A 24,338-nucleotide genomic window follows, 5' to 3' on the forward strand; every position below is an offset into this window, starting at 1 on the left:
CCTTCATTACAGCAGTTCAATCTGATCCTCCCTTTGATGCCTCTCTCCCTGTTGAATCTAAATTGACTCCAGGACCATAGTAAAATTTGCAAGAGCTCCTGCTTACAAAGCCATTCCCTTTTGCCTAATTCTAATTTTCTCACCAGGGTTTTATATTCAAGGAAGTTTTAAATTTATAAACATTTTATAAAGCAGTCTTTTTTTTTTTTTAAGAAAACCAATCTATAAATGCATGCCAGAAAAGGAAGGATTTGTAAGAAATAGTTGGGTTTTTTTTTCCAAGGAAAAAGTCATATCCTTTTAGAATGGATATCTTTGGATCAGAAGATCCTGTCTTTTCTTAAATAACCAACATCCTTGTAGTACAAGGGTATAGACTGGTGCACAAGCTTTATGCCATGCTCCATACTCAGCAGGTGTCTCCTTTTCTTAGATCTCAGCCATGTACTCATCGGTGAGTAAGCCGGGACAGACCATCAAGGCACTGGATTCTCCTTACACCTGTATTCAAGAAATTGCATCTCAGAGGTCCCCGTCCATTTGCAGTGGCCTCTATGCAAGTGTGAAGGACTTTGAAAACGCCCTCAATTCCACCACTGTGCCTCAGTCAGCGGACAGAGCAAACGGGGAGCTGGAGCCGGACTATGAAGCCATCCAGGCAGTGAGCCAAGAGGAAGACAGGACCTTGGTGGTGCCCAACACAAACCACACTGCTCTTTCAGGAGAGAGCGACTACGAGAGCATAGGGGACTTGCAGCACCACAGGGAATTCACCAGACTTTAACCACTGGCAGTAGATTTCCACGCTGTTATTTTCAAAGGACAATGAAACATGGAGAGGGAAGTGCTTTTCCTATGGAACACAAGTTGTGAAGAAACAATGTACGTTTCAGCCAGGGTGTGATACCTGCTCGTTTTTCTGGGTGGTGGATCAAGGCTCATGGGAAAGGGTACCTCAGGTCAGAAAGATGACCTGATGTAAATGGAAAATGTAAAGGTTTCTTTATTGTTATTTGCTCCAAGGCAAATGCAATTTGGGAAGGAGTGTCACGCTTGTTGTCTTGATAGGATTACGTACCAAAAAGACTACCTTTACACAAAACTAGCTTCTCATTTTAAGAGATTATTTTATGTAATTTTCTTCCAAGTGTTTTTCAAGCATAATTTTTCATTCAAGTTTTGGCATCTGCAATGTTGAGCAAACCACGGAGAATTGTACCTCAACTCAGACTTACTCTGTGGGGCTGGGGAAGATGCACTCACTTCTGTGTCTTTTGGGGAACTCTGTCCACCTTCACTGCAACTAAAGTGCAAACAACAGTAGTTCACAAGGGACTGACTCCAAATGTACTTGAATTAATTCTGCTGGCTTTTTCTTTTTTCTGTTTCTTTTTTTTTTTCTTAATGTCAAGGGCTGTAGAATGTGACTTGCAGTATTTGAGATGTGTACTGGTATTTGTAGGGGTTTTGTTTGATTATTTGTGAAATACCCCTTTAAAATGGCAACGGTCACCCTTAGCATTCTTGCACTGTTTCCCTCAAATGGACATAAACACCTACACATACACACCCCAGACCACTGTCATGTTGCAAAAATTGTGCAATTGAATGCATTGGCATAATGTGTAATCTAACCTTAGTAGTGTTAAGTAATTTTTTTTTGCAGAATTTTGCCCTTTTTAAAGACTGAACTATTTTAATGTTTGTCTAGTTTCTTATATAGGAAAAATTCTGTACTGTGTTCAGTGGGTAATACTTTTTTTTTTACAACATATTTTTCATCTTCAAAGTTTTTATAGATTAACTTACTAGGGTTTGTAACAGGAGGAATCCCATTCTTTATTTGGGCTTGATTTTTGTTTTGGTTTTTTTTTTTCCTATTTCAAAAGTAGATAAATGAAAATTGCTTTGGGGTTGTTTTGTTGACTTTTTCTGTCTCCTTGAGCAGGGAAATGGAACATGCCTTGCTGTTTTTAAGCTAAAATCATGGAGTCTATGTAAAAGAACACTGCCAAAGGGCAAAAAAGAGGCAAAAGAGACAGTGGGATTTAGTCAGGCATAGCCACTGGTCCTCCTTGTTCTTCTCCTAAAAGGAGCAGGAGGGCAACCAAGACCTACTTGGGCCTCTGAAAAACAGTTTGAAAGCCACTGGCTTTTCAAAAATGCTGAGTTATTCTGTTACTGTGAAAAAAAAGTACAGTGCTTGGATGAAATAAGCAGGTACTGGATTGGTACCTTTTTTCTTCAATAATAATACAATAAATAGTACAATGGTACAAGAATAGTCCAAGAGTAAAGAACTAGCATTGCGTGACATGCATGTGCACATATCCCCATGTATATAAGCATACACTTGTAATTTGGACACAAGTATAAGTTATAGTCCAAGCTGGCAACATTCACATACATAATATCTGGCATGTGCTTGAAGAGCAGTTTATTTTTAATTCAAAATAAACAGTACATAAACTGAGGTTGGCTTATTCTGTAGTAAACAAAACTGGTTTACTTTCAGCTCAATTGGTACTGGGTTTTGAAGGTTGAGCCCTTCTCGGATCCTTGGTCAGTTCTCAACATGACTTGGTACTATAAAGAGCAAGCATAGATCTGGTTAACACATTTATTAGAAATAGCTTCATAACTGAGAGAAGTGTGCTGATTTACAGGCTTTGCCTGCAAGTAGTACAGCTCTGAGGAGCAGTGCAGTTGAGCAGTCAGCCCACGGGGTGGTTCAAACTTTGTGGATCCTGACCTTGTGTGACAGTGCAACACAATCGATCTACAACTCTTCCTTGGAGGAGAAGCAGTTCAGACCACTCCACATCCATCCTGTTCTTGACCATGCTGCCATGTTTTGACAGCTGCAGCAAACCCTTTGATTCCACTTCAGTGCTTTTTAAGGATGACTGTGGTTCTGCTTTCTGGAGTTTTTGCCTTTATAAAAGTTTTTGTTTCTGTTTCCTTGAATGTGAATTCATGAAGTTCACCTTTGAATGTTCTCTCCTTCTACTTCACACTGTTTAAGGCCAAAGATACACCATTTTTCAGAAGATTTGTCATGCTAAGTCTGGAGAATTTCTTTAGTCTTTAACTGTGTGTTTGCTGTCTGTTCGTTGCTCAGGGGTACCAGTTTATACATGTAGTCCTCAGTCTGACTCCTGCAGTTTAGTGGCAGGCAAACCTCAACTCCTGATATTCCCAAATGCATCTCAAGATGTAGTTATTGTTCTGCATGGGTGACTGCTTTTGGAGAAACAGTAGGAACATAAGGTTTGCCAGGTTCACTGGATTCAATTTCAAGACCAATTCAAAGATATCTTTAGATAATGTCAGTTGATAGCAAAGAATAGCACTGAATTCTTGATTGTAAAATTTTAAGGTGCAAAAGAAGAAAAGCAAACATCACTCTAGAAATACCCCCATTGGGACCAGCAAGTCAAAGGATGGTGGAGGACTGTCCAGTCATTCTGTTGTCTTTCACAGCCAGATCAGAAATGTTGCTTTGTAGGAAGGGACACAAATCCTTCCGTTCTTTCTTTCCTCTGTTCTGACAACTGCTTCTGAGACCCCCCCCCCAGGCTTCCCTTTTACATAGTGAAAGAAAAATTTTCCTCCCCCTCTTTTCTTTCTTTGGTTTCTGTTTTTAACCTGTCTCCTACAGCCTTGCACTGGGAGCTGGTACCATGTCTGCAGTGCTGTGGCAGTGGCACATTCTTTCCTCTTTCAGTTACTTTCAGGCTGGTCACAACCCTTTAATGGTTCATCAGACCTCAGTCTCATGGAGAAGCAATTCACATTTCGGATTGCTGCTTTTGGGATATGTACCTGCCCTCGGCCTTGAGACTCACACATACTGGACTTAAAAGCTGCAAAAATTAATTACCCTCCTGAACAAGGATGTATGGGGGAATCCGTAACTCCCCTGCAATCTCCATTATGTAGTTTAATGCTAAATGAAAATGGTTTAGAATTCAGACCTAGGTTGGTAAGTGAGTATTTACATTTCTTGACAAAGAATCAAGGTTCTGGTTTAGTTCCCTCTTCCCAGAAGTAATACCTGTTCCTTTATGGCTGCTGTCAATGCTTCCTTTTCATTAATACATTTGATAGACAGATGTTTCCAGCAGTAATTCCCAAAGAGATTCATCTGACTGTAAAGAAAAGGGAGTTTCTTCTACTTGTCTCTTTACTGCTCTTTTTAACTCTTTCACCATATCCCTAAATAAAATATCAACATCCAAAATGAAGTGTTTGTTACCTGGTGATGTTTTCTGGGGAAGATTGACAGTCTATTTCTTTGCTTCCTTTTTTTGGCACAACTGTACAATAAGATCTCCCAGCAAATTGCCACAGTAAGGCCAACAGAAGCTGTAATGTGTATATAACTGCACTAGTGAAGAGGTCTTTTTGATTTCCCTCTGGGAACGGGTAGAAAATAGGAAATGCAGTTCAGACATCTCTTCCACGAATCTGTGTCTTCCATGAGAGTTGTTCTTACCACATACCTAGACCAGTGCTAATCCAATATGTAAACCAGTCATCCTGTTCTACCATGAGTGTAGAATAACTTTCTCAGTCAGAGAGAGAAATAAATTCTTTGCAGATACCTGTAGCATGGGCATGTACCTAATTACCACAGTTAGATCAGTTATAGTGCCTTTTCTACAAAGTAGCTAGTACTTCCATACTCTTTTCCATACTGTATGTGTTTAACTCAAAAGTACAAAGGGACAACCCCAACGTTTACTTGTCCCAACTTGGAAACATCTTTATAGAGACACATTTAATGTTAACTCAGTTAACTAGACCTCAGTTAGCCCTACAATAGCAATAGTCACTCACAAACATCCACTAAAAAGCCCAGTAATGTAGCTATGATGACCAAGCTTTGCAATAAGAATTATCAGTCTTCTTTTGAAGAACCTAGCTTTTACAATAGTGAGCATTCAGGGAGGTGGTGTTCATGTCAACTGTGAACAATTTGTTGCTTTAGTCTTTCTATTCATATAAATTGCAGGCTTGCTTACATGTAGCAGGATCCATGGGGTGAGGGATGAGTAGTGTGGGGATTCATATTCATGAGTAACCCAGAGCTGGCTCATCCCCATAGTTTCAGCTGGCTGATGACCAGCTGCCTTTTCTCCAAGCTCTCATCTATCGTGCCTTCAAGGAATCCATCCTGAGGGGCTGCATGCTTCTCCATGGCTCCCTAAACAGCTCCTGTCTGCTGGTTTGAACACGATTCCGTGTTCGCGGTGCTCTCAGTTCAATCTCTCAATGGTGCTTCTGTAAGATGCTGGATAAATGGTTTGCATGTGTAAAGCAGTGACACAGAGTGCTCTCTCTGGTATTGTCTGCTTTCCAGAACTTCATGTTAACTGTGCTGCTCTTGACTACAGAAGCTGACAGTGCTGCCCTGTCTCTTGCTCGTCTCACTGCAGCCAGGGCAGAGTCACCCCATGTGGCAGCCCTGCCCAGGCTGGGACACGGGTGTTTAAAAGCAGCCATTCAGGCCAGGTGACTTGGCTTGGAAGCAGCTAGAGAGGACTCTCATCTGTGCACTGTGGGACTGGAAACATCATACCCCAGCTCAAGGACTTGATTTCTGTCTCCTCTTGTGCATATACATTTGTTTGCCACGTGACTGTAAGAAATCTGTTGTATCAAACATTTCAATTTGGACCACACTCCAGTGAGGGGCTCTTGCTCTTAGGCAAATAACCAGTTATTTCAGATGAGTTTTATTTTTTGAGGTTGAAGTATGCCTGAATAAGGCTTTTACATGCCTCACAAGTAATTTGGTGTGGTAGTCTGCTGCAAAACAGAAGAATGCAGAAAGATGCTTAGCCTGACAGATGCTCCTTTGGTGGTGTGCTGAAGACTTTCAAGGGCAGGTCCCTTCCTGGGAGCAGGGAACATAATTACTGTTAATACAATTTCATATCCTGGTGCTGAAGTTGATTTGTAGCATCTCTTCTGGCAGGGTGGTGGCTGAAGTCATTGCCAGAGCAGATCTCAGCCTCAGAAAAGAAAATATATATATATAAAATATATATATCTTGCTGGCAAGCAACATGTGTTCAGGATTATGTTAAAGATAAATGGAACATCACAGAGCAAAAATACAGGGTTCCCTTTCTTCAAGGAGAGAGAACCCCCTTGGCTGGTCAGCATAAAATATGCCAGGCTTACAAAGCTTGTTAAACAAGTTAATTGCCTATGTGGTGATTTTCCAGGAGTGCATTAGGATATCACATACAGTAGGCACTGTTCTTTTCTCCTGAACAGCAGAAAAATGACAATTTATTTGTAATACAAGGTTCCCATTGATTAATTGATAATACTTAATTTACATATAATCCAAAGGTCAGCAAGAGTGTCTACACAATGTAGATATATTTTAGCTCTGGCACCCCAATTTCCATAGAAATGCACAGATTATCTTTAAATTACAAACACACTGGTCTGTGCCTAGTCTATGGGAAATATAAATCTTACAGTTCTGTTTTTACAAGCTGTGAGGTTTTGTTTCTGGAGGCCTTCAGTTTTAAGCTGGCCAGAAGGACAGTCACTAGAAATATGATAGCAAAGTGCCTAAAAATATGGATGTTTCTGTAAAATTAAAGATGCTCACTGTTATTGCACTTGACTACTGTATGTGGTGCTCTCTTGCCATACACATTCCTAAATATTGGCTTTCATTTGTGGTGTTCTTTTATTGTAATAATAGCACAGTCTGACAAGGGCTTTGTCTCTGCAAATTCATTGGCTAATTTTAACTAGCGTGTGTTTGTACAGAAAATACAATTTTTTTCATTTAGAAAGCAGGTATGTTATTTCCTATAGTTTATGATAATGCAACAATTGGCTTAGGTTATTTATAAGGTATGTAAGTAACTTGACTTCAGAATGCTTCATTTGAGATTTCAGAATGCCTCCTATTCACTACAAGACAATATAACCAACTCTTGTCCTTTTAATCTTGCTATATTGAGGAAGGGGGCTTAAACATTACGAATCTTATTACTATAAAGAAAAAAGAGACAGTTCTGATGTTTTCAGTTCCTAATGTCTAAAAAGAAAACAATTATAACTCATATTTTAACTTTCAGCATAGGTGGGATTTGGACTACCCTCTTATTTATGGGACTGCTCTTCCCCACTGTGTTCATCTGTCACCACCTGAGAATCTCTTTTGTCCTTAGTGAAATATGACAGTTGTACAGAGGGCACAGAAACTGCATCACATTAACACTTCTGAATGGGACCTTTTCAATGTGCCTGTGAGATTCAGAAGCCTGGACTTCAGTCTGATGTTTTGAGGTAATTGCATCCTGTCTGGAGGACATCTGTGGAGGTCTTCACTTTCTTTCTAGGCAAGAAATTCTGTAGCTTGCAAGCACTCACATGACAGTCAAAGACACATATAAGATGTGAATCATCACAATGTTTAAATGCATTATTAAAGAGACATTATCTAAGAGCATTATCTAAGAGCACAAGAACCTGCTTTCTTACATGTCTGAGGATACTGGAATTTGCTCTTTGTATCTGAGACTGAGAAAGGTCACATAACCAGTCTCCTCAGCACATCCTACCAGCAGACAGGTCTTTGAAATGAGCCACTGTGCTGGCTCCTGAGTTTCTGAGTTTCTGCATGTATGTACCAACTTCATGATTTCCAGCAGGGTTCATCTCATCTCATCTCATCTCTGTGGCATGACTACTTAGGAATGGCCCTTTATTCACAGTCCCAACCTCTTTAACTTAGGGAAGGGCATGTGAGCTGCTTCTTCTCAGTCTGATCAGTCATTCTAGATGAAAGTGTGCTAAGAGCACCTTCAGAACCACAAAAGAGCATTCATTGTCAGGGTAAAACAGGTACAGCCCACAGCAGCAGCTAGGAAGAAAGGTAAAGTAACAATGTTAAATTTCATTTGCACTTCCCCCACCCCACAGACAACCTGTTTTGAAACATTTTTAAGGTAGAAAAGGTTACAGTAAAGGGAGGAGTTGCTGAGAGTCTCACAAGAGACAGATAACATTGTTTATTCTTCTCAGTATTCCCTATATAGAGAGATGCAGGATCAAGTCATCACCGCCCAACCATGATGCAGCTGGATTATCTTTCATCAAGCCTCCATATCAACAGAATGGAAATTAATAAATTCTAAATACATGTTTTTGTTCTATTAGAAACCCAATAAGGACAAATGTAAATGCACTAAAGTAAGCACCATGTGTAGATCTGGACTTGCATCATATGGGGTTTTTAGCAAAAAACAAAACCCAAATGAACAAAAAACCCAACTCTAACTGGATTACTTTATTTAAATAGAATTCTTTGCATGAGCCAAGGCTGCAGGAGTGGGCCCTAAGAGTTTAGAAGTTTGGTTTAGTGATAGGTACTTTTGTTTGTATTTTCAGTGAAATGTATTTTCTTTTTTTTTATATTAGTGAATTGATATGACTTCCATAGAAACAACAAAAAATAGTCAGTTATAGGGATAATTATGTCTAATAGCTAATTATTAAAATCATGCCTCAATAAGAGTCACTTAAAATCGGGTGCTATATGAGCTTCAGCATAAAATTGCTTTATATATGGAACACTGCATACCAAGAACATAGTGGATAAGAATTTGTAAATACAGACACTTGTTTATTTTATCCATTGTTTTATAATGGAAAAAATACATGTTACTGGAATATCTCCAAGCAAAGTTCTCTTACATAATGTTCTAGCAACAAATTTGTTTTCTGGACAACTATTTGAGTCTCTGATCACTGACACAGAACTGCAAAAAATCCTCAAAACAGTATGAGCTTGTGTAAAGAGAGGCTTAGGACTGTTCTGGCTATCTTAGAGTGGATATAGTTGAATATCCTGCAAAGTTCAGCTCTGTGGGCACAGAGAGCAGCTCAGTGATCGTGCCATATACACAATGCATGGAGTCAGTGCATGCAGACTTCTGAGATGGCATTAGCTAAGGCTTGTTTGCTACAAGAAGAGTTATTTGGCTTGCTAACTGTTTGAAATCAAATTTTTTTAATCAACATCACTGCAAACACTGAAATACTGTAGTTTTGCAGAATGTATGTTCCATAAATTGTAGTTTAACTGTAATTGCAGGGCTTATCCTACTGTTAGAGCAGTTCAGATCCAACACTAAACTGCATTTTGTAAATTAACAAATGCCATTAAATTCCTCTCAATATTTTGTAATAGTATACACAAGTTGATGTCATTTAGTCATACCTTTGTTTCAAGAATCTTCATCACATATTTCTATAGCCAATTCAGCTTTTGGCTGCTGAAAGCACAGTAGGCAATTATGGTTATTTACTGTAAAGATAGAAAGTTTTATGTAAATATTTCTGGGGGAAAATGCTACATGAACATATGAAGCAGTTATCTAAAAGTAAGAACATAGGCCAATAATAAAAAATGCAAGTTTTATTTATGTACAGTAGCATCCTAATATTTACTTGTTTATATGCAGAAGAAAATTCATATGATTCTGTACTGTATTCTCTGAAAGCATTTAAAAGAGGCTCTGCCATTTTCTCTGGTTATTATATTTGCAAATAACTCAAATTTATTGGAAATCCATGTAAATTATGTCAAATGGGAAACATGTTACATTGCAATGAAATTAATTTAATTCAAAAATCCTGGCAAAATTCACTGGATTAAAATCTATACATAAATTCAATAGCCAGACAGAATAAACCACAATAAATAAGCTTTGTCCTTTGTTTTAGTGGTTGGTTGGTTGGTTGGTTGGTTGGTTGTGTGGTTGGTTTTTACCTGTTCTTCTTTTAGTTGTTTTCTTAACAAATGTATTATTCAGTCCTTGCAGTCACTTCATCCTGCAGGTCTTAAACCTGCATTATTTTACAGAATTCTCTTTGTTCTGGGAATTTTGTGCCGATTTCATTATCTGACAAGAACTACTAAGACTTCTTTGTGATATATAGCACCTTACTCCTCCCAGAGCCACAATCCTGTCAAGATTCAAGCATGCACACAACAGCATCAACTTTGTCTCTGACTAAAGCAGGGACTGCCATGAATAGTGGCACTATGCTCTCTAATGCAGGTGAGAATACTGGGTTTGAGCCTTTCAAAGTTGTGCAGCTTTCAGCATTTTTAAAGTTGCAATTATCAGCCCTATGGATTATCCTCTGAAATTGCCGTGGCATTTGATTCCTTTTCCTTTGTAATAGATGCTCTCTAGGTAATGTTCCCCATCCATTTGCTGCACCTCTCTGTCAGTAGCAAGACTCATTTGTGTAGAAATACTTTTAAGAGCATCCTGAAGCATTTCAGAGGCAGGTGACTTAGGACACTGCTGAATATGTAACACAGATTCTGCTTGTAAGTCTAACACAAAGAAATGTCATTTTTAAGCATGTCACTGGAACAAGGTCCCTTTGTACACTAGGGCATGAGGCTAATTTTAGGTTTTACCTAACCTTTTGGGGCTTGCACTCTCCATGACTTGCACCTTCCTCCTCATTATCTTTAATTACAGATAGTAAAAGGGCAGCTTTACCCACTTAATACTAAGTATTTACTGATGAACAGGTTTCTGGAAAATTCACAGTGCAGACAGGGATTAGTTATGCCAAGCTAGGAGACTGAAGAAATTAGACAGACAAGTAGTATCTGTTCATTGTCAAAGTGATGGCTTTTTAATGTTTAATCTGGGTGAGTATATTTTAATACTCAAAAGATACAAGGTTCTAGGTCAAAAAGAGAATTTGTAAAACTAAGGAATATTTCATGTGCAAAATCATTCAGGATCTGATAAGTGTAAAAGAAGATTGCTTTTTCCTGAACATTTGTTCATGGGCTAAGAAGCTGCAAATTATGCAATTCGATATAAATTTTGTATTAAGTAACTGTTGAATATTATCCAATACAGGCTGTTCTTCAGAAAAAAAAAGTGCATGCAGCATTATTATCAAGAGAACTGTTTCACATATTTTTTTTTGTATTCTTCATTCTGAATAGTTGCTCTCAGCCATAAAATTGCTCTATTACTGTGGTTAGCTTCATGTTTGAGGCCAACCACATAGAACTATAAATGTGGCTGGTTGAAATATTGAACAATTTTCCCAGATTCTGGCTAATCATATAGCTGTGTGGAGATACTTGGGAACAGAAAGTGCCAGCATCTTTGTTCTCCAAAAGCTTTGACATCACTTAAAAGAAAAGCTTTAACCTGATGGGAGCTTGGTGTGGAGTCAGGAGTATACTGCAGTGACACCTGGTGTTTAAAGTAGAATTAGTCCCTGTGAAGTGTGGCTGACAATTTACTTTTAATTGGGTACACATTCACTGAAAGACTCCCAGTTCATCCTGTGCTCATGGAGCATAGCATTATGTTGAACTACAAAGCATTGGAGCTAAAGAGTGGCTTGACATTGCTTCGTAGAAAATGTGTCTGACAGATTTGTTTCAAAAGCCCAAAACTACAGTGGCATGATCTTCCTAGCACTGTAGCTGGCAAGATACTTCAGCACTACTTCTTCTCAGTTGGCTATTACATAAATGAGATTGACCTTTCATATAACTCACACGACTGGAATTTCTGTGCAGCCTTTGTGGAAGGACTGATAGGCAAGAACAGAGAACTGTCAGTTCAGGCAGAAAACAGGGATCCTGTGTGTGTCATGGTGCTAGAAAGCAAATTAGAGCTACAATAGATTCTTCTGAAATGGCTCCTGCTAAAGAGCTTATTGACCAAAGTAGTCAAGATCTGCATATTTTCAGATGTGACTGAAATGGCATGTAAATCCCATTATCAGTTAATGTAATTAAGGATTATTAGGATAATGTAAGATAATAATAACGAGGATAACTATTATTCAGGATTTCAGTTTGCCACAAGATGAAATAAAAAATAAGATCTGGTTGCAATCTCTAATTTGGGCTGATGAAGTATTTTTATAACGCAAAAGGTTTGTGTCACCTATTTAGAAAACCACATACATGCTCCACATTTATGTAGTAATCCTTAAAATCTGGCAAGAACAAAAAGCTAAGGCTAGCATTCCAGTTTTCCTTTATGCCACAAAATTCTGTTAAGGGGTTGGCTGAGCTACAAGAGTCAGATTATCCTAAAAGTCACTGGTTTTTTCTTTCCTTTATTTTTCTGGAAAATTATGGGAGCCTGTAAAACAAACAAATAAACATGAACCTGAACTTTCTAAGGCTGCACTGAGGCTACATGTCAACCAGCAGAGAGCCAAGCCTTGTCCAGCAGATACTTGAAAGTTGGCACTCAAACTAACATTCAGAGGTCTTCCTAATTTCTCACCTGCAGCTTATTTTCAGCAGCAAAATACAAAGATAAAAAAGGGTCTGGGCAAAATGAAGTCTGGATGGGTTCTGAAGGAAGCAAACAGCTGCTGCTCCAAGTAATGTAATGAATCTTGCAACCCAGCAGCAGAGCGACCACTGTGCTGTTTCTAGGTTAGAGGGCTGAGGCTGTCACAGACTGGAGGAGAGTTATCAGTAGCTTGTCTTTCAAACACACAGTTCCTTGAGTACTCCTTCAGGTCATTTTGGAAGATCGGAGTGACATTTGCTTTCCCCCAGTTTTCATGCACTTCTCCAAGCCATCGTGATCATCCAAAGATAATCAAAATGCAATGACATGAGCCAGCTCCCTCAGCATTTTTGGGTGCATCCCGCTGGGGTCCATGTCCATTTTGTTTAAGCATTCTGTAACTTGATCCTCTTCTACCTCACTTTTGTGTTTCTTGCATCAAACTTTCCCTCTGTTTCCAGGTCCTTGGATTGCTGAAGACAGGTTTTTCTAGTACAGACTGAGGTGAAGGCGGCGTATCTCAGCCTTTTCTGTGTCCTGTGTCACCAGGGCCCCTGCCACCAGGGCCCCTGCCACCTTCAGCAGCAGCAGGTTCACATTTTCCCTAGTTCTCCTTTTGTGACTGGTTTAATTACAGAAAGCCTTCTTGTTGCCTTTGACACCCCTCACCAGATTTAATTCTGGTTGGTCTTTGGCTTTCCTGTGTCTTGCCTGCTTGGACAGCATCTCTGTATCCTTCACAGGCCTCCTGTCCCTGCTTTCACCTTCTATATACTTCATTTTTGTGTTCTAATCTTGCCAGAAGCTCCTTGTTCATCCTTGCAGGTCTCCTGGTATTTTTGCCTGACTTCCTGCTCCTTAAGATGGACCCCTGTTGACCTTGGAGGAAGTGAAGCTTGAATATCAATCAGCTTTCTTGGATCTCTCCAAAGCCTTATCCCTTTGGACTCTTTGAAGCAGATCCCATACAGCCACCTCATTCACCAAATAAGAGGATTTTTACAGAAAAGCAGTATTGTGACCTTATTTACAATGGCTTTAGTTGCTCGATGAGGTGTGGGGTTTTGCCCACAGAAACTGTCTCAGTAGTTGTAAGCATAAAAAATAGCACAAAACTGTATGAAGTATGTGAAGTTATTTGTAAACCTGAAGTTTCTTTCCCTCCAGATTTTCCAGCTTAAGTAACACTTGAAGGTTTGGTACATGATTGAAAGATGTTGATTGCCACTTGTCTGTGGCATGTCTGCAGCTGACACTATGAAGACTGATAAGTGGAAGCATAAGATGACAAGGATCCCATCCTTTAAAATTTGCAGCTAAAGTACTCATTGGACAGATGAGTGCAAAGAGATGAGTGGGAGTAAAGTCCATTCTCTGCTGTTCATTGTAATAGGTTTTTTATGATACTCTAAACAGTGAGATTACTTTTTTCCATGGCTCCCAAATTCCCACTAGGTCCTCCTGGGTTCATCCACAGTGTTCTCCAACACATGTGGTGTCTGGCAAGCCTCCTAGCCCAGGCACAGCCTGCCTCTGCAGCCCATGTTACCAGAATATACAGTCACCTCTGGCACATGGAGTAACATCCCCTAAGCTGCCTCAGCACAGCTCCAGCCTTGCTCCTGGCAGGTCCAGCTCCAAGCCTCAGCTAAGGAGCCTGCACAGAACCACGCAAGCCCATAGAGCTCATATGTCTCTGCACCAGCACTGCAGTTTGGCCTCAACCTAGGTAATTACCCCACAAAAGGGAGATATAGATAGATAGATAGATAGATAGATAGATAGACAGATAGATAGATAGATGATAGATAGATAGATAGATAGATAGATAGATAGATAGATAGATAGATAGATAGATAGATAGACAGATAGATGTATTTCTTTAACTATGTATATGCATGGATGTCAAGGGGAGAGGAGAAGAAGGAGCATCACACGTTTGAGATCATGTATCTTCCCTTGTCAAAGCTCTTCTTATGCACCTTTCCACTTGGAATTGTCTGAGCAATGGCCTATAGTGAAAATTGGCCTCAAACTCAAGACAGAAAGATTTCAGGTTGTTTGTGATAATTTGTGTGGTTCACAGAGCAAGAGAGTTTGGAAGAGAGAACTCTGGAAATATGTGAGCTGGAGGCAACACCACCATGAGGTGCTACAGGAAGAGGAACCCCTCCACAAAGAGAACATGGCCTGGGGGTTATCCTGCGCTTTTCAGCCACATATATGACAAAATTAAAACCAAAATTACTGTCTTGGTGCCTGTGGTGGCTGTACAAGCATGTTCTTAATAAATTAAGTAATTTTAGATTAGTCTAAAAAGACCCCTTCAGAAAACAAACTATTCCTTTTTGGACCCAAGCTGAGCAACTTTCTGTTTGCTTTCAAAAAAACAAAAAACCCAAAACACTTTAACATGTATGGAGGATACTCGTGAGGCTATTATAGCCCTAGATGGTTACCACAAAGTAAGAGCTGAGTGTTTGGGTCCCCTGCAGCACTAAGGGAGTTAGGTAACTTCAAAAGAGTCTCCAACAGGCAATGTACTGAGAACAAATGGCTTGAGGTAGACACTGAGGAACACAGAGATGATATTAAGGGTTTGCTCACCCAATGTAGGATAGGCAGGTACTTCCTGGCAGTCATCTTTCACAGATACAAACCATTCCATTATGTTCTGACAGCTTGTGTCTTGAAACCTCTGTGTTGGGTGAGATGATGACAACTACTATTTGTAGCATGAAAAAATTAGCCCGAAGAAATAGTTAGCACATGTTCTCTTCTGGAGAAGTGCAATATGAACTCGTTCAGAGCCTAAGCAACCATGACCACATCCGTATGGGGAGCGCATGTCCTTTCAATTAAACACAGCTCTATTTGTGCACCATTGCCCTCTTGGCAAATCTGCATCAATCCAACACTTTAAAGCATGAGTCATCTCTGTTATAGTATGGTGGGAAATATAAAGTGCTGGGTACACTTTAGGCTGCATTCAGAACTGATTTAGAGGAGTGCTTGTACTCATTTGAGATTAATATCTGGTCAGGCCAGGTCATATCTCATGGATAACACTGATGTCCAGATTTCCTTCTGGTATTTTAGAAATAGCAACAGAAACTACATTTGGAGGGATTTGTCTCCAGTGATGCACATGCGACTTTCATACTGCAGGAAGAAGAAAGTTGCAACACTGACAGCCACACAGTGCCATTCGAAATGTAGTTAATTCATGATCAAGCTAATTCATTTGCTCCTCTGTAAAGTACATTTGCAACAAAGGAAAATAATAAGAATGCTATCACATCACAAAGGGTTCTTGCTACTTATTCTTCACAGACACAGAGATAGTTTAAGGTAGGTGAAAAAATTACAGGAATTTTAATCAGACAGACTTTGCCAACATCTGCCATGTTACTACACCCAGCTTGTAGATTTGACACCAAAGGCCTATCAAGTAAGTGCTCTTGCATGTTTGCTTTTCCTCACCATACAGAATATGTTCTCTTTTTCCTAGAAAGCTGCAAGCCCTTGGCATGATTGGCTCTGAATCCATCAGTGGTCTCCACAGGGTCCAGAACTTCAAATGCTCTTCTTCCTTGCATGCAGGTTTTGGGGCCCTCTCCTAGCTTTTCTCAGGGCTGTTTAATTTAGGAATTGTACTCCCCGTTAGGGCAGAAATAAAAACCTTGCCATTAAGTTGCCTAATTCCCTAACTCATTTCTGTCTCTGATGAACAGATTCAGTAGCAAAAGGATGTGGAGAGAGGCAGTCCCCAGAATCCATGGGCTTGGACAGCTTTAGCACACTTACTGTTTATACAACATGCATCCACTTGTAGGAACAGTCACTAGTGAACAACTTCTGTTCCTGCTCATTTTACTGAGTAATATTTGTTCTGCAAAGGACATTCCCTCACTCCAGTGACCACAAAAGAAGACGTGTCCCAGAGACAATTTTGGGACAGCATGGGTATCCGGGAAGATTGCCAAGAGTTCTGTTCCTAATGGGAAGAAGGTGGGTACTGCAGGGTACAAGAAACTCTATTCTTTGTGCCTGATGGGGTGGAAGAGCCAGAAGGGGAAGAGAAACTATGGGAGACAGAATGCAGTTGAGATAATTTTCATTTCTAAGACTGCAAAGCTGAATTTCAGTCTTGGGTTCTGGCAGATATGCAGGGCAGCAAGAACCCTCCATACAGATGTCTCAGAGTTCCAGGAGGTTTTAAGTTCAAAACAGTGACTTCAGCATTCAATAGCCCTGGCATGCATTAAGAGGAAAAAATTGGCATGTGTTAAGGATCTCAAAGAGAGGGGGAGGGAGACTGCTGCCAAAAGCTCTCCATTTTGAACTTAGTTTTTCTCAGAAACTCAGTTTCTACCGCTGTTCATTAAAGCTGCAATTTCTATACCTGAGGGGAAAAAAAAGAGGCAAAGGATAGGGAGAGAAAGAGGCTCTTAATTTTGAACAACTGTTCACTTCTTGCATTCCCACCCTTAGGTTTTTGATGGTACATTCTTAACTGAAATAATTATTGACCATGCTTCCCAACTTGAGTTTGGTTTAGGCAGTAACAAAGGCATTTTTGGCAATTAGGCTTAATCTAGAAACTGAAAACAAAGCTCAGTGTTTCTTAAAAACAAACAATGTTCTTATTGTTTGTTAAGGGAGGTTGTTTTTTTTCCCTCTGGTGCTATTTTGAGTTCTAACATGTCAATTGTACACAGGCTGGAGCATTCACTCTGATTGTTTACAACAATTTTGCTGGTGTTGCCAGGCTTTTCTTCTATGAAGTATAATTTTGTAGGCAATGTACAAAACAAGCTGCAGTGTAAATAAACGAAATATGTGTTAAAAGTGTTGGCTCAACACCCCTCAAATTTGTCTCTAGCCCTAAAACTGTCATGAGGGCATTAAACACTCATGACAAGTTGAAAGCACAGTAGGTACCTCCTTGGATTAAATTTTAAAAGATTGTTTCACTTGTGCAAATTTGGAACTGAAAATATTTCTCTAATTTCCATGTCTTTAGGGTAGACTTTGGTGGCTACCCAGATTTCATTTTGGGTCTGCTGAGCTCACTTGAAAAAATTCAACAGCTGTTGTTGCTACCAACATGCCTGAGACCACTGATTTTAGCACTGGAAGGAGACTTTTTTGGTGCAGTAGCTGGAAACTGTTTTTCTGGGGCAACCACATGTGGCTGACCACATCTGGGAGCTAACAGGGGATAGAAGCACTTTGTACCATTACATCCTCTATTCCACATTAAAGGCCTATCTCCTGTACTTGATGAACATTTGAGAGGGCCACATGGTCATGGGACAAAACCAAAGGGTTTTTGACTCATTAAACTTTTGTGGGAATGGGTTAAACACTACAACATCTTGCTGTGATGTTGCTACTGTGGAGAAACAAGCAAAAAGTGAAGCAATGGGGAGTGCTCTTATTGTCAGTACCCTCACCCTCAAAGATAGCTTGGTACGTGGCTACAGCACAGCATCCCCCCCAGCCATGTAATCCATCACACACACATCAGACAATTTGCCATGTGCATGCAAGTTTATATGCATAACACAAGGGAGACTCGAGAAAAACTTTGCACAAAATATTGAAACAAAAGACTTGAAGCACTGAACCATACAGTTATATTGCAAATTCTCCCTACTATCTTCATGATCAAAATCAGAGGTCAATAGAGAGGAGCTTGTGTCACCCTGTGCTGTGTCCCTTTTCATAATTGTCACATGCTCATTCCTGCAAGCCTGGGGACAGCCACCACAATCCTTGATGATAGCTATGGCACAGACACACTTTCATATCTTGTCATAACCAGACTGGTGCAAAAGTTAGCCAAGAAACACAGCTCTTGTGAATGGCTGTCTCATCTCCTCCATATGCTAACGCACACCTTCCCAGCATCAGCGAAAAATCTGACTCAAAAGCGCCACCACAAGTGGACAAGAACTCTGTCACATATTTAAAAGCTGGGAAATTTGTAACAAATCATTATTTAAAAAGAAAAGAAAAAAAAAAGAAAAAAAAAAGAGACGGTATTAACAAGGCTTACAAATTTCTCACAAGTATGGATGCCACAGGTAAGGACTGCCCCAACCTGAGCAGACTCAGGCTTCTCTGTGAGCAGTTGCTGAATGTCCAAAAGTAGTCATTGCTGGAATTGCCTTCCTCTGGATATGAAACAATTAGGCTGGCCCCCAAAAAGGTTCAGTAACTCAGAAATGGTGTCTGGTTAGACTGTATGATCACACAAGCCATCACAGAATGTAAGATCCTTTTATATTTATCAGTTGCTTAAGACATGGTTAATAACACTAGCCAGTTTTCTGATGAGCTGCTGAAAAACTGTGTTCACAACCTCTGAGAAGTGGCAGTTGTAGAGCATCTTAGACTGCCTTAAGAAAGAGGTCAGCTGTGCTGTGACACCTAACATTAGAAAGAATCAAGGCTGCTGCCCGTGGGATTTCCAAAATAGAGCATGTCCATATGTGATGTGGAACAGGGGCACGAGACATCCAAAACTTCATGGATTACTCAGATTTTCTGAAAGGCTGCAACAGGTCCTGTGGTTCCTACAGGTGTCAAAGGCATTTGTGTGCTGCATGGCTGATCTGCCATGTGCTGGATGTAGATGAGTTCGACCAAAAGAAGACTTGTTTTGTTTAACTCAAATTGACATGGACTTTTCAGTGCATGTTTTCTCATGTTAGTCCAGTTTCCTAACCAGAATTCTAGTCATCTTCCCAAATGAACACTGTAATGTACTTTCAATATGCACTTTTCCTCTTCTATAGAAAGCTAAGAGGGTTGCTTTGCTTCTGGAGAGAAGGAAGCTTTCCAGGAAGGAATTGCAGTGAATTGCTTGAGGAAACCAATGGCCTGCCAAACTGGAGATTTCAAAAGTGAAAGAGAAATGGATTCCTCCTCCTACTCTTTTTTCCTTACTACTAAGTCTAAAAAAGAAAGTTCAAACCATAGCAAGACATATTTTAACACTTAAGTCTATTTTTAAGCACTGAATAATTGTATTATTTTTCCATTGTAAGAACTATTTAATTAGCAGAGACCTGGTAAAACAACTTCATTTTTCTAGGTACCACTTGGTGTGGTTAAGCAATACAGTAAAACTGAGACTAATTTGCTGTGAATGCTGGTGCACTAGACCATGAGGCTCTGTGTCAGTAGAAAGCTGCATGTGACATGCAGATTACAGGCTATTTTTTATTGTCAAACTCAATTCTTCATTCAAACAAATACATTGTCAGAACCCTAATTATTTCTGTTAAAAGCATTGCAGCTTGTTATAAAGGGGCATAAAGTCTTTCTCTGCAAATTCTTGATCATTGCATTACAATTCCAAACCATTTGTGAAATACACGATTTAATTTACAGCCTGTTTCTCTCTATGTGGGCTCTGATTACAGAATCATCAATCATTATAGAGTATTAGCCCTATGATGAACCATGCACTGGTTGGTTTTTTTTCACTCTGGTCTGAAATTAATGCCATTAATTTTTCCTCATTATCTCCTGTTCCTCATAATTGCTGACAGGCAAACTGGAAAATCTTGCCTTTTATTCAATCATCTTGCTCTTTTCAGCAGTGGGAATTTTGGGCAGATAAAGTAACAATCCTTCTGGCTTCATCTAGTATTACAAAGTTTCATGGACAGATTTTTAAATTCTTCATTATCTAGCAAATGCTCTGTGCCTGCATTAGAAGCTGCTTCCCTGACTGTAACTGTGAATGGAATTCAAGTTTGATCAATGGAAAAATTTCTACAGGCCTAGCACCTGTTGGTACATGTCTACGTGCAAAACTTGTGGCTTATAACTATGCTTTGAGGGAAGAAACAGGGCAACCAGTAATATCTTTTTCCATTGCTGGCATCTTCAGGCCAGGTCAGAACACTGGAATCAAGGTGGCTGGAACATGGTTAGAACTCAAGGATTAGAGGGCTGTGGTTTTTTTTTACCCAAAATGGAAATGCTGATAGCTGGAAGATGTTTAAACTAAATCAGCAAAGGTGAGGGGATCCTTGTGGAGCACAGCTGAAAATTGGTATGTGGAAACCCTGGATCTGGTAAGAAGAGCTGGAAGTGGCTACCTGAGAAGAAAAGACCAGGGTCACACTTCAGCAAAATGTCTATTTGAGTACAAAAACAAGAGTCAGTTTTTTAACACTTTATAATTATACAAATCCCACCAAGCAAGATTTACTACATCCCTGGGCAAGTAGTGATGCAGGGTGACGTCATATTGCTGGGTGATAGTTTGGACAGCACCTGCAGTGAAAACTTGCCCTAGATTTAATAGCCTGAGGCCAGGTATCTTTCTTGACTAACATGATGAACAGCAGGTGGAAGGGATCAGGGGCTCACAGCTCAGGCTGATCTGGCATTGGAGCAAGAGAAGTGACAGAAATTCTTTCAGGCAGGCTGCTCCCCCTAAACACAATCTTTGCGGTTGTTGCTGTGAGTGTAGCAAAGCAGTGACACAGCTTTCTTGAAAGGTTTTTGTGCCACCCACTTTGGTTTTGTATTGCTGATGTCAGAGTGTGTTATGTACAGGAGCAAAGGCCCTGGCTGATCCACTGGATTCATCAGGGTGAATTTGTAATTAAAAGGACAGTACAGGCCTTTGGAATGCAGGTAAAGGTACTGAGTAGGACAAATCTTCAAAGATTCACATAGAAAAAGTTTCTGAAATACTATGAATAAATTATATTCTTTGGCATGCATGGATTGGAAGTAAAACAGCCAAATCCTGAACTAGGAGTAACTTCATTGTAGAGAAACTACCACCAACATAGGTCTATTTAGGGTTTTTTAAGTCTTTCTTAATACTTCTCTTACCTACTTTATATCTGTGTTGGTTGATCTGAATTTTCTGTTAACTGAGTTCTGAACACCTTTGCTTTTACTCTTTTAAGGAAGTCAGCTTAGTAAATTTCTTTAGTTTAATAAGTAATTCACTGTGCTCATCCATTTTCTGAAACCAAACCCAGCTATAGAGATTAATTGCTGTTTTCCTGGAACAACTAAAAGAGAAGTCTACTGCTTGATCTGGCAGCAACACAAGGTTTCTGGAATCTGTCCACTTCTGGAAAATTTAACCCAGTGTTTTTTAAAGGTTTATCACTTTCTGTCTCATACATCAAGATAAAGTAATACTCCTTGTCTTAAGAAATTTTCAGGAAAAAGTCTGACCAACAGTCTTTGAGAAAATTTTTAATTTGTCATTTCTGGATCCTGTTTTAGTATACAAGGTTTTGTCCAATGCATTGACAGAAGCAATATGATAAACATCAATATAAGACATTGTTTAGGCACAAGGTATTTCTTAGTAATATGAATGACAATAAACCCCAAATTGCAAATAAAAGCAAAGAGGTGAAGGAGAGTTGTATTCAAGGATTAAAACCACAAACAAATGTGTTTATGTATCTCAAAGCAACAACATATGAGTAAAGAGAAGTTTTGAATTTAAACCCTTTTGAATGAAATGGAGACTCTAATAGCAATGGGAAGCAGAACTACTAAGGTATTATCCATTCAAAGGCAGGAATATGCATGAAAAGTACTACTAAGTCCATTGTTACAAATGTCTTTGAGATCAGTGAAGCAGAGATATTTAGTGATTTGGCATTGCTCAAAACCCACTAATCTCCATGAGCAGACTGAGATTCAAAGCAGACCAGAGAGCAACCCTTTGTTCATCATAATAAAGAATTTGCTGTATTCAAATGAAGTCACAGCAAAGTGGATGCGTGCCAGTGCAGCACCAGTGTTCCAAGAGAAAGGCAAGCTAGGAAATTATAGACCCTTCATCTCAATGTCTGCAATTTGCAAAATAAAGGGTACAACCGAGGAGAACATTTGCAAAATGCATGTGCAAAGGAGTATCATTCTCTGTAATCTACTTGTAGATAACTAGCAAGATGGGTGGTGTCAGTTAACTAATCTCCTTTTTGAAAGAACTATGCTACACTTTAGTTATTAAAATTAAAACACTTGAAATAATAATTCATGTATCAGGTTGTTCACCTAATGCTCTGTGGCAGAAGAGGTTAATTCTCCTCTAAAATCAATGCTGTTATTCTATAAGAATTTGACCAAAATGGTAATCTAGGTCCCAAGTCTCCTAAATTTGGGCTTTGCACACAGCTGAACTGAGCAGCACAAAGAGCAATGTGACCACGGAATAGAGACACAAAAGGAAAACGATCCAAACTTTTAACAACAGCTGTATCAGGTATCTTCAGTACACTTACCTGTGTCATGTGCAATTATCCCAAGCCTCTTTTACAAGGGTGTCTAGTCCTCTTCTTCTCTGTAAGCTGTCCATCAAGAAGAGTTGTGTTCAAGGAGAAATTGTGAGGAAATAAGGATTAGAAACAAAATTATTGGCTTCATACCCATCTCTGTTATTATTCACTGCTTGGGGCTAGCTTCCCATTCCTACTACTTGATTCCCTTGCCCTTCCTCTCCTTTTCTACTGTCCTTCCTCTGTGACTAGAACCATCCATTCCTGTTCCTTCTTTTCTTTGTTGTGCTTCCCTCAGATGCTTCACTCTGCCTTTGTTTTCCACTTTTGTGTTTATCCAAGTAACATGTTCCAAATTACTAACTCAGACAAGGCAGTAGATGCTTCATTAGCTCTAGCTCAAGTGAAATTCTTTATCTTGCCATCTACACCAAACTTGTGCATTGTGTTAACACCTTTTGGCCAAATATCTTCAATACCAATAAGACAAAAAGCCTGCAGGAAGACTGGCTTCTCCCTCTGCTCCTTCCTGCTGCTCCACTCCTCCCACAATAAAGCCTGACTTGATAGTTCACTTAAATAGAAGAAAAAAATTATACACAAGTAAGTTTGTTCTATAAACACTTGAACCCTTTGTATTTAGTAACATGTTAGTACCCGCAAGGCTTTCTTTTTGCTTACATAAATCATAGATTAAAATACAACACACCTCTACCAAAGGAAGACAGCAGAACAGAAGAGCTGAAGTGTTTCTAAACAAAGCCCAACCACTTAGAAACCAAAAAAATGAATTCAAAAGACTTAGAAATTCAAGCCAAAACATTACAGTTAAAATGATAAAACTTAAAACACCACCACTTTAAAATTCAGTTTTGATTTTACAACATCTTCCCTTTCAAAACAAAACCAAAGCCCTAATCTACCGGAAGAGAAATGAGTGAGATTTAGTAGATGGAACTTAAGACCTTTTCCTGTTCCCAGGGGGGTTGCTGCAGTTGAATTGAACTTGCCACAGCTATTAGCTGCGGCCTTGGCTGCGTTTCACGTAATGTGTATTGTACCCAAATCCCACTGCGTGTTTAGCAGTACACGCTCACACTTGTGTTGTGCCTGCAAAGCAGGGAACTGCTCGTGTACACATTGTGCCAACCGCGTTCATGTCAGAGGGTCCCTGGTTATCAATTTCAGCTCAACGATCATGAGGTGTGATAGATCCAAGTTTGGGTCATTTTACTCATTTGGCGATTCCTGAGCTTTTGTATAAAAGTTTCTGAACTTTTTTTTCCCCCTCATAGAGGAAGATTACAATGGCTTTATTTGGATGTTTTTTTAAGGGAGCCGAAAGTCTTACACAACACTCCGACGCGTAAGCAGTGGGGGCTTTACAGTGTTTATTTATAACTCACCGCGGCACCGATTATTGCCCAGCCCGAACCGCACGGGGCCATGGAGAAGGGCAGAGCGGAGGCGGCTGCGGGCGAGAGCTGCTCGGAGCCTCCTACGAGGCCTATGAGGACCTGATGAAGAAGTCCCAGGAGGGGAAGGATTTCTACACGGACCTGGAGGGGAAGGCGGCCAAGCTGCTGGAGCGGGCACGGGCCGCGTGCCAGGCCAGCGAGGCACACCGGCAGCAGCTGCTGGGGAGGGGGGGGGGGGCAGGGGGGGGGGGCTGCCGCGGCTCGGCCGGCCCTCAGCACCGGGGGGCGGTGCGGAGAGC

The 24,338-nt window shown here is 40.0% G+C and overlaps 1 protein-coding gene and 1 long non-coding RNA gene across 9 annotated transcripts in view; one reads left to right on the forward strand and one right to left on the reverse strand.

Annotated features, from left to right (window-relative positions):
• PAG1 (phosphoprotein membrane anchor with glycosphingolipid microdomains 1) overlaps positions 1-9,752 on the forward strand; it is a 100,659-nt gene extending 90,907 nt beyond the window's left edge. For all 6 annotated transcript variants that reach the window (XM_031061702.1, XM_031061700.1, XM_031061703.1 and 3 more), the window contains one exon: positions 434-9,752. In XM_031061702.1, coding sequence (XP_030917562.1) covers positions 434-784 — 351 coding nt within the window. In that variant the 3' untranslated portion in view covers positions 785-9,752. The remainder of the gene's footprint in view (positions 1-433) is intronic.
• Positions 5,983-24,117, reverse strand: LOC115948530. Of its 3 annotated transcripts, none has more exons than XR_004082347.1 (4): positions 24,028-24,117; positions 22,628-22,693; positions 9,260-9,314; positions 5,983-6,020 (listed from the first exon to the last, which is right to left on the reverse strand). It is a non-coding gene; the product is annotated as an uncharacterized LOC115948530 (long non-coding RNA). The 3 variants fall into 3 exon arrangements; XR_004082346.1 differs by having other exon boundaries at positions 5,984-6,020; positions 9,260-9,346; XR_004082348.1 differs by lacking the exons at positions 5,983-6,020; positions 9,260-9,314 and adding an exon at positions 20,281-20,461.
• Positions 24,118-24,338: the final 221 nt, after the last annotated feature.

This window comes from Geospiza fortis, unplaced genomic scaffold, assembly GCF_000277835.1.
Source record: "Geospiza fortis unplaced genomic scaffold, GeoFor_1.0 scaffold25, whole genome shotgun sequence".
Classification (NCBI taxonomy): domain Eukaryota; kingdom Metazoa; phylum Chordata; class Aves; order Passeriformes; family Thraupidae; genus Geospiza; species Geospiza fortis.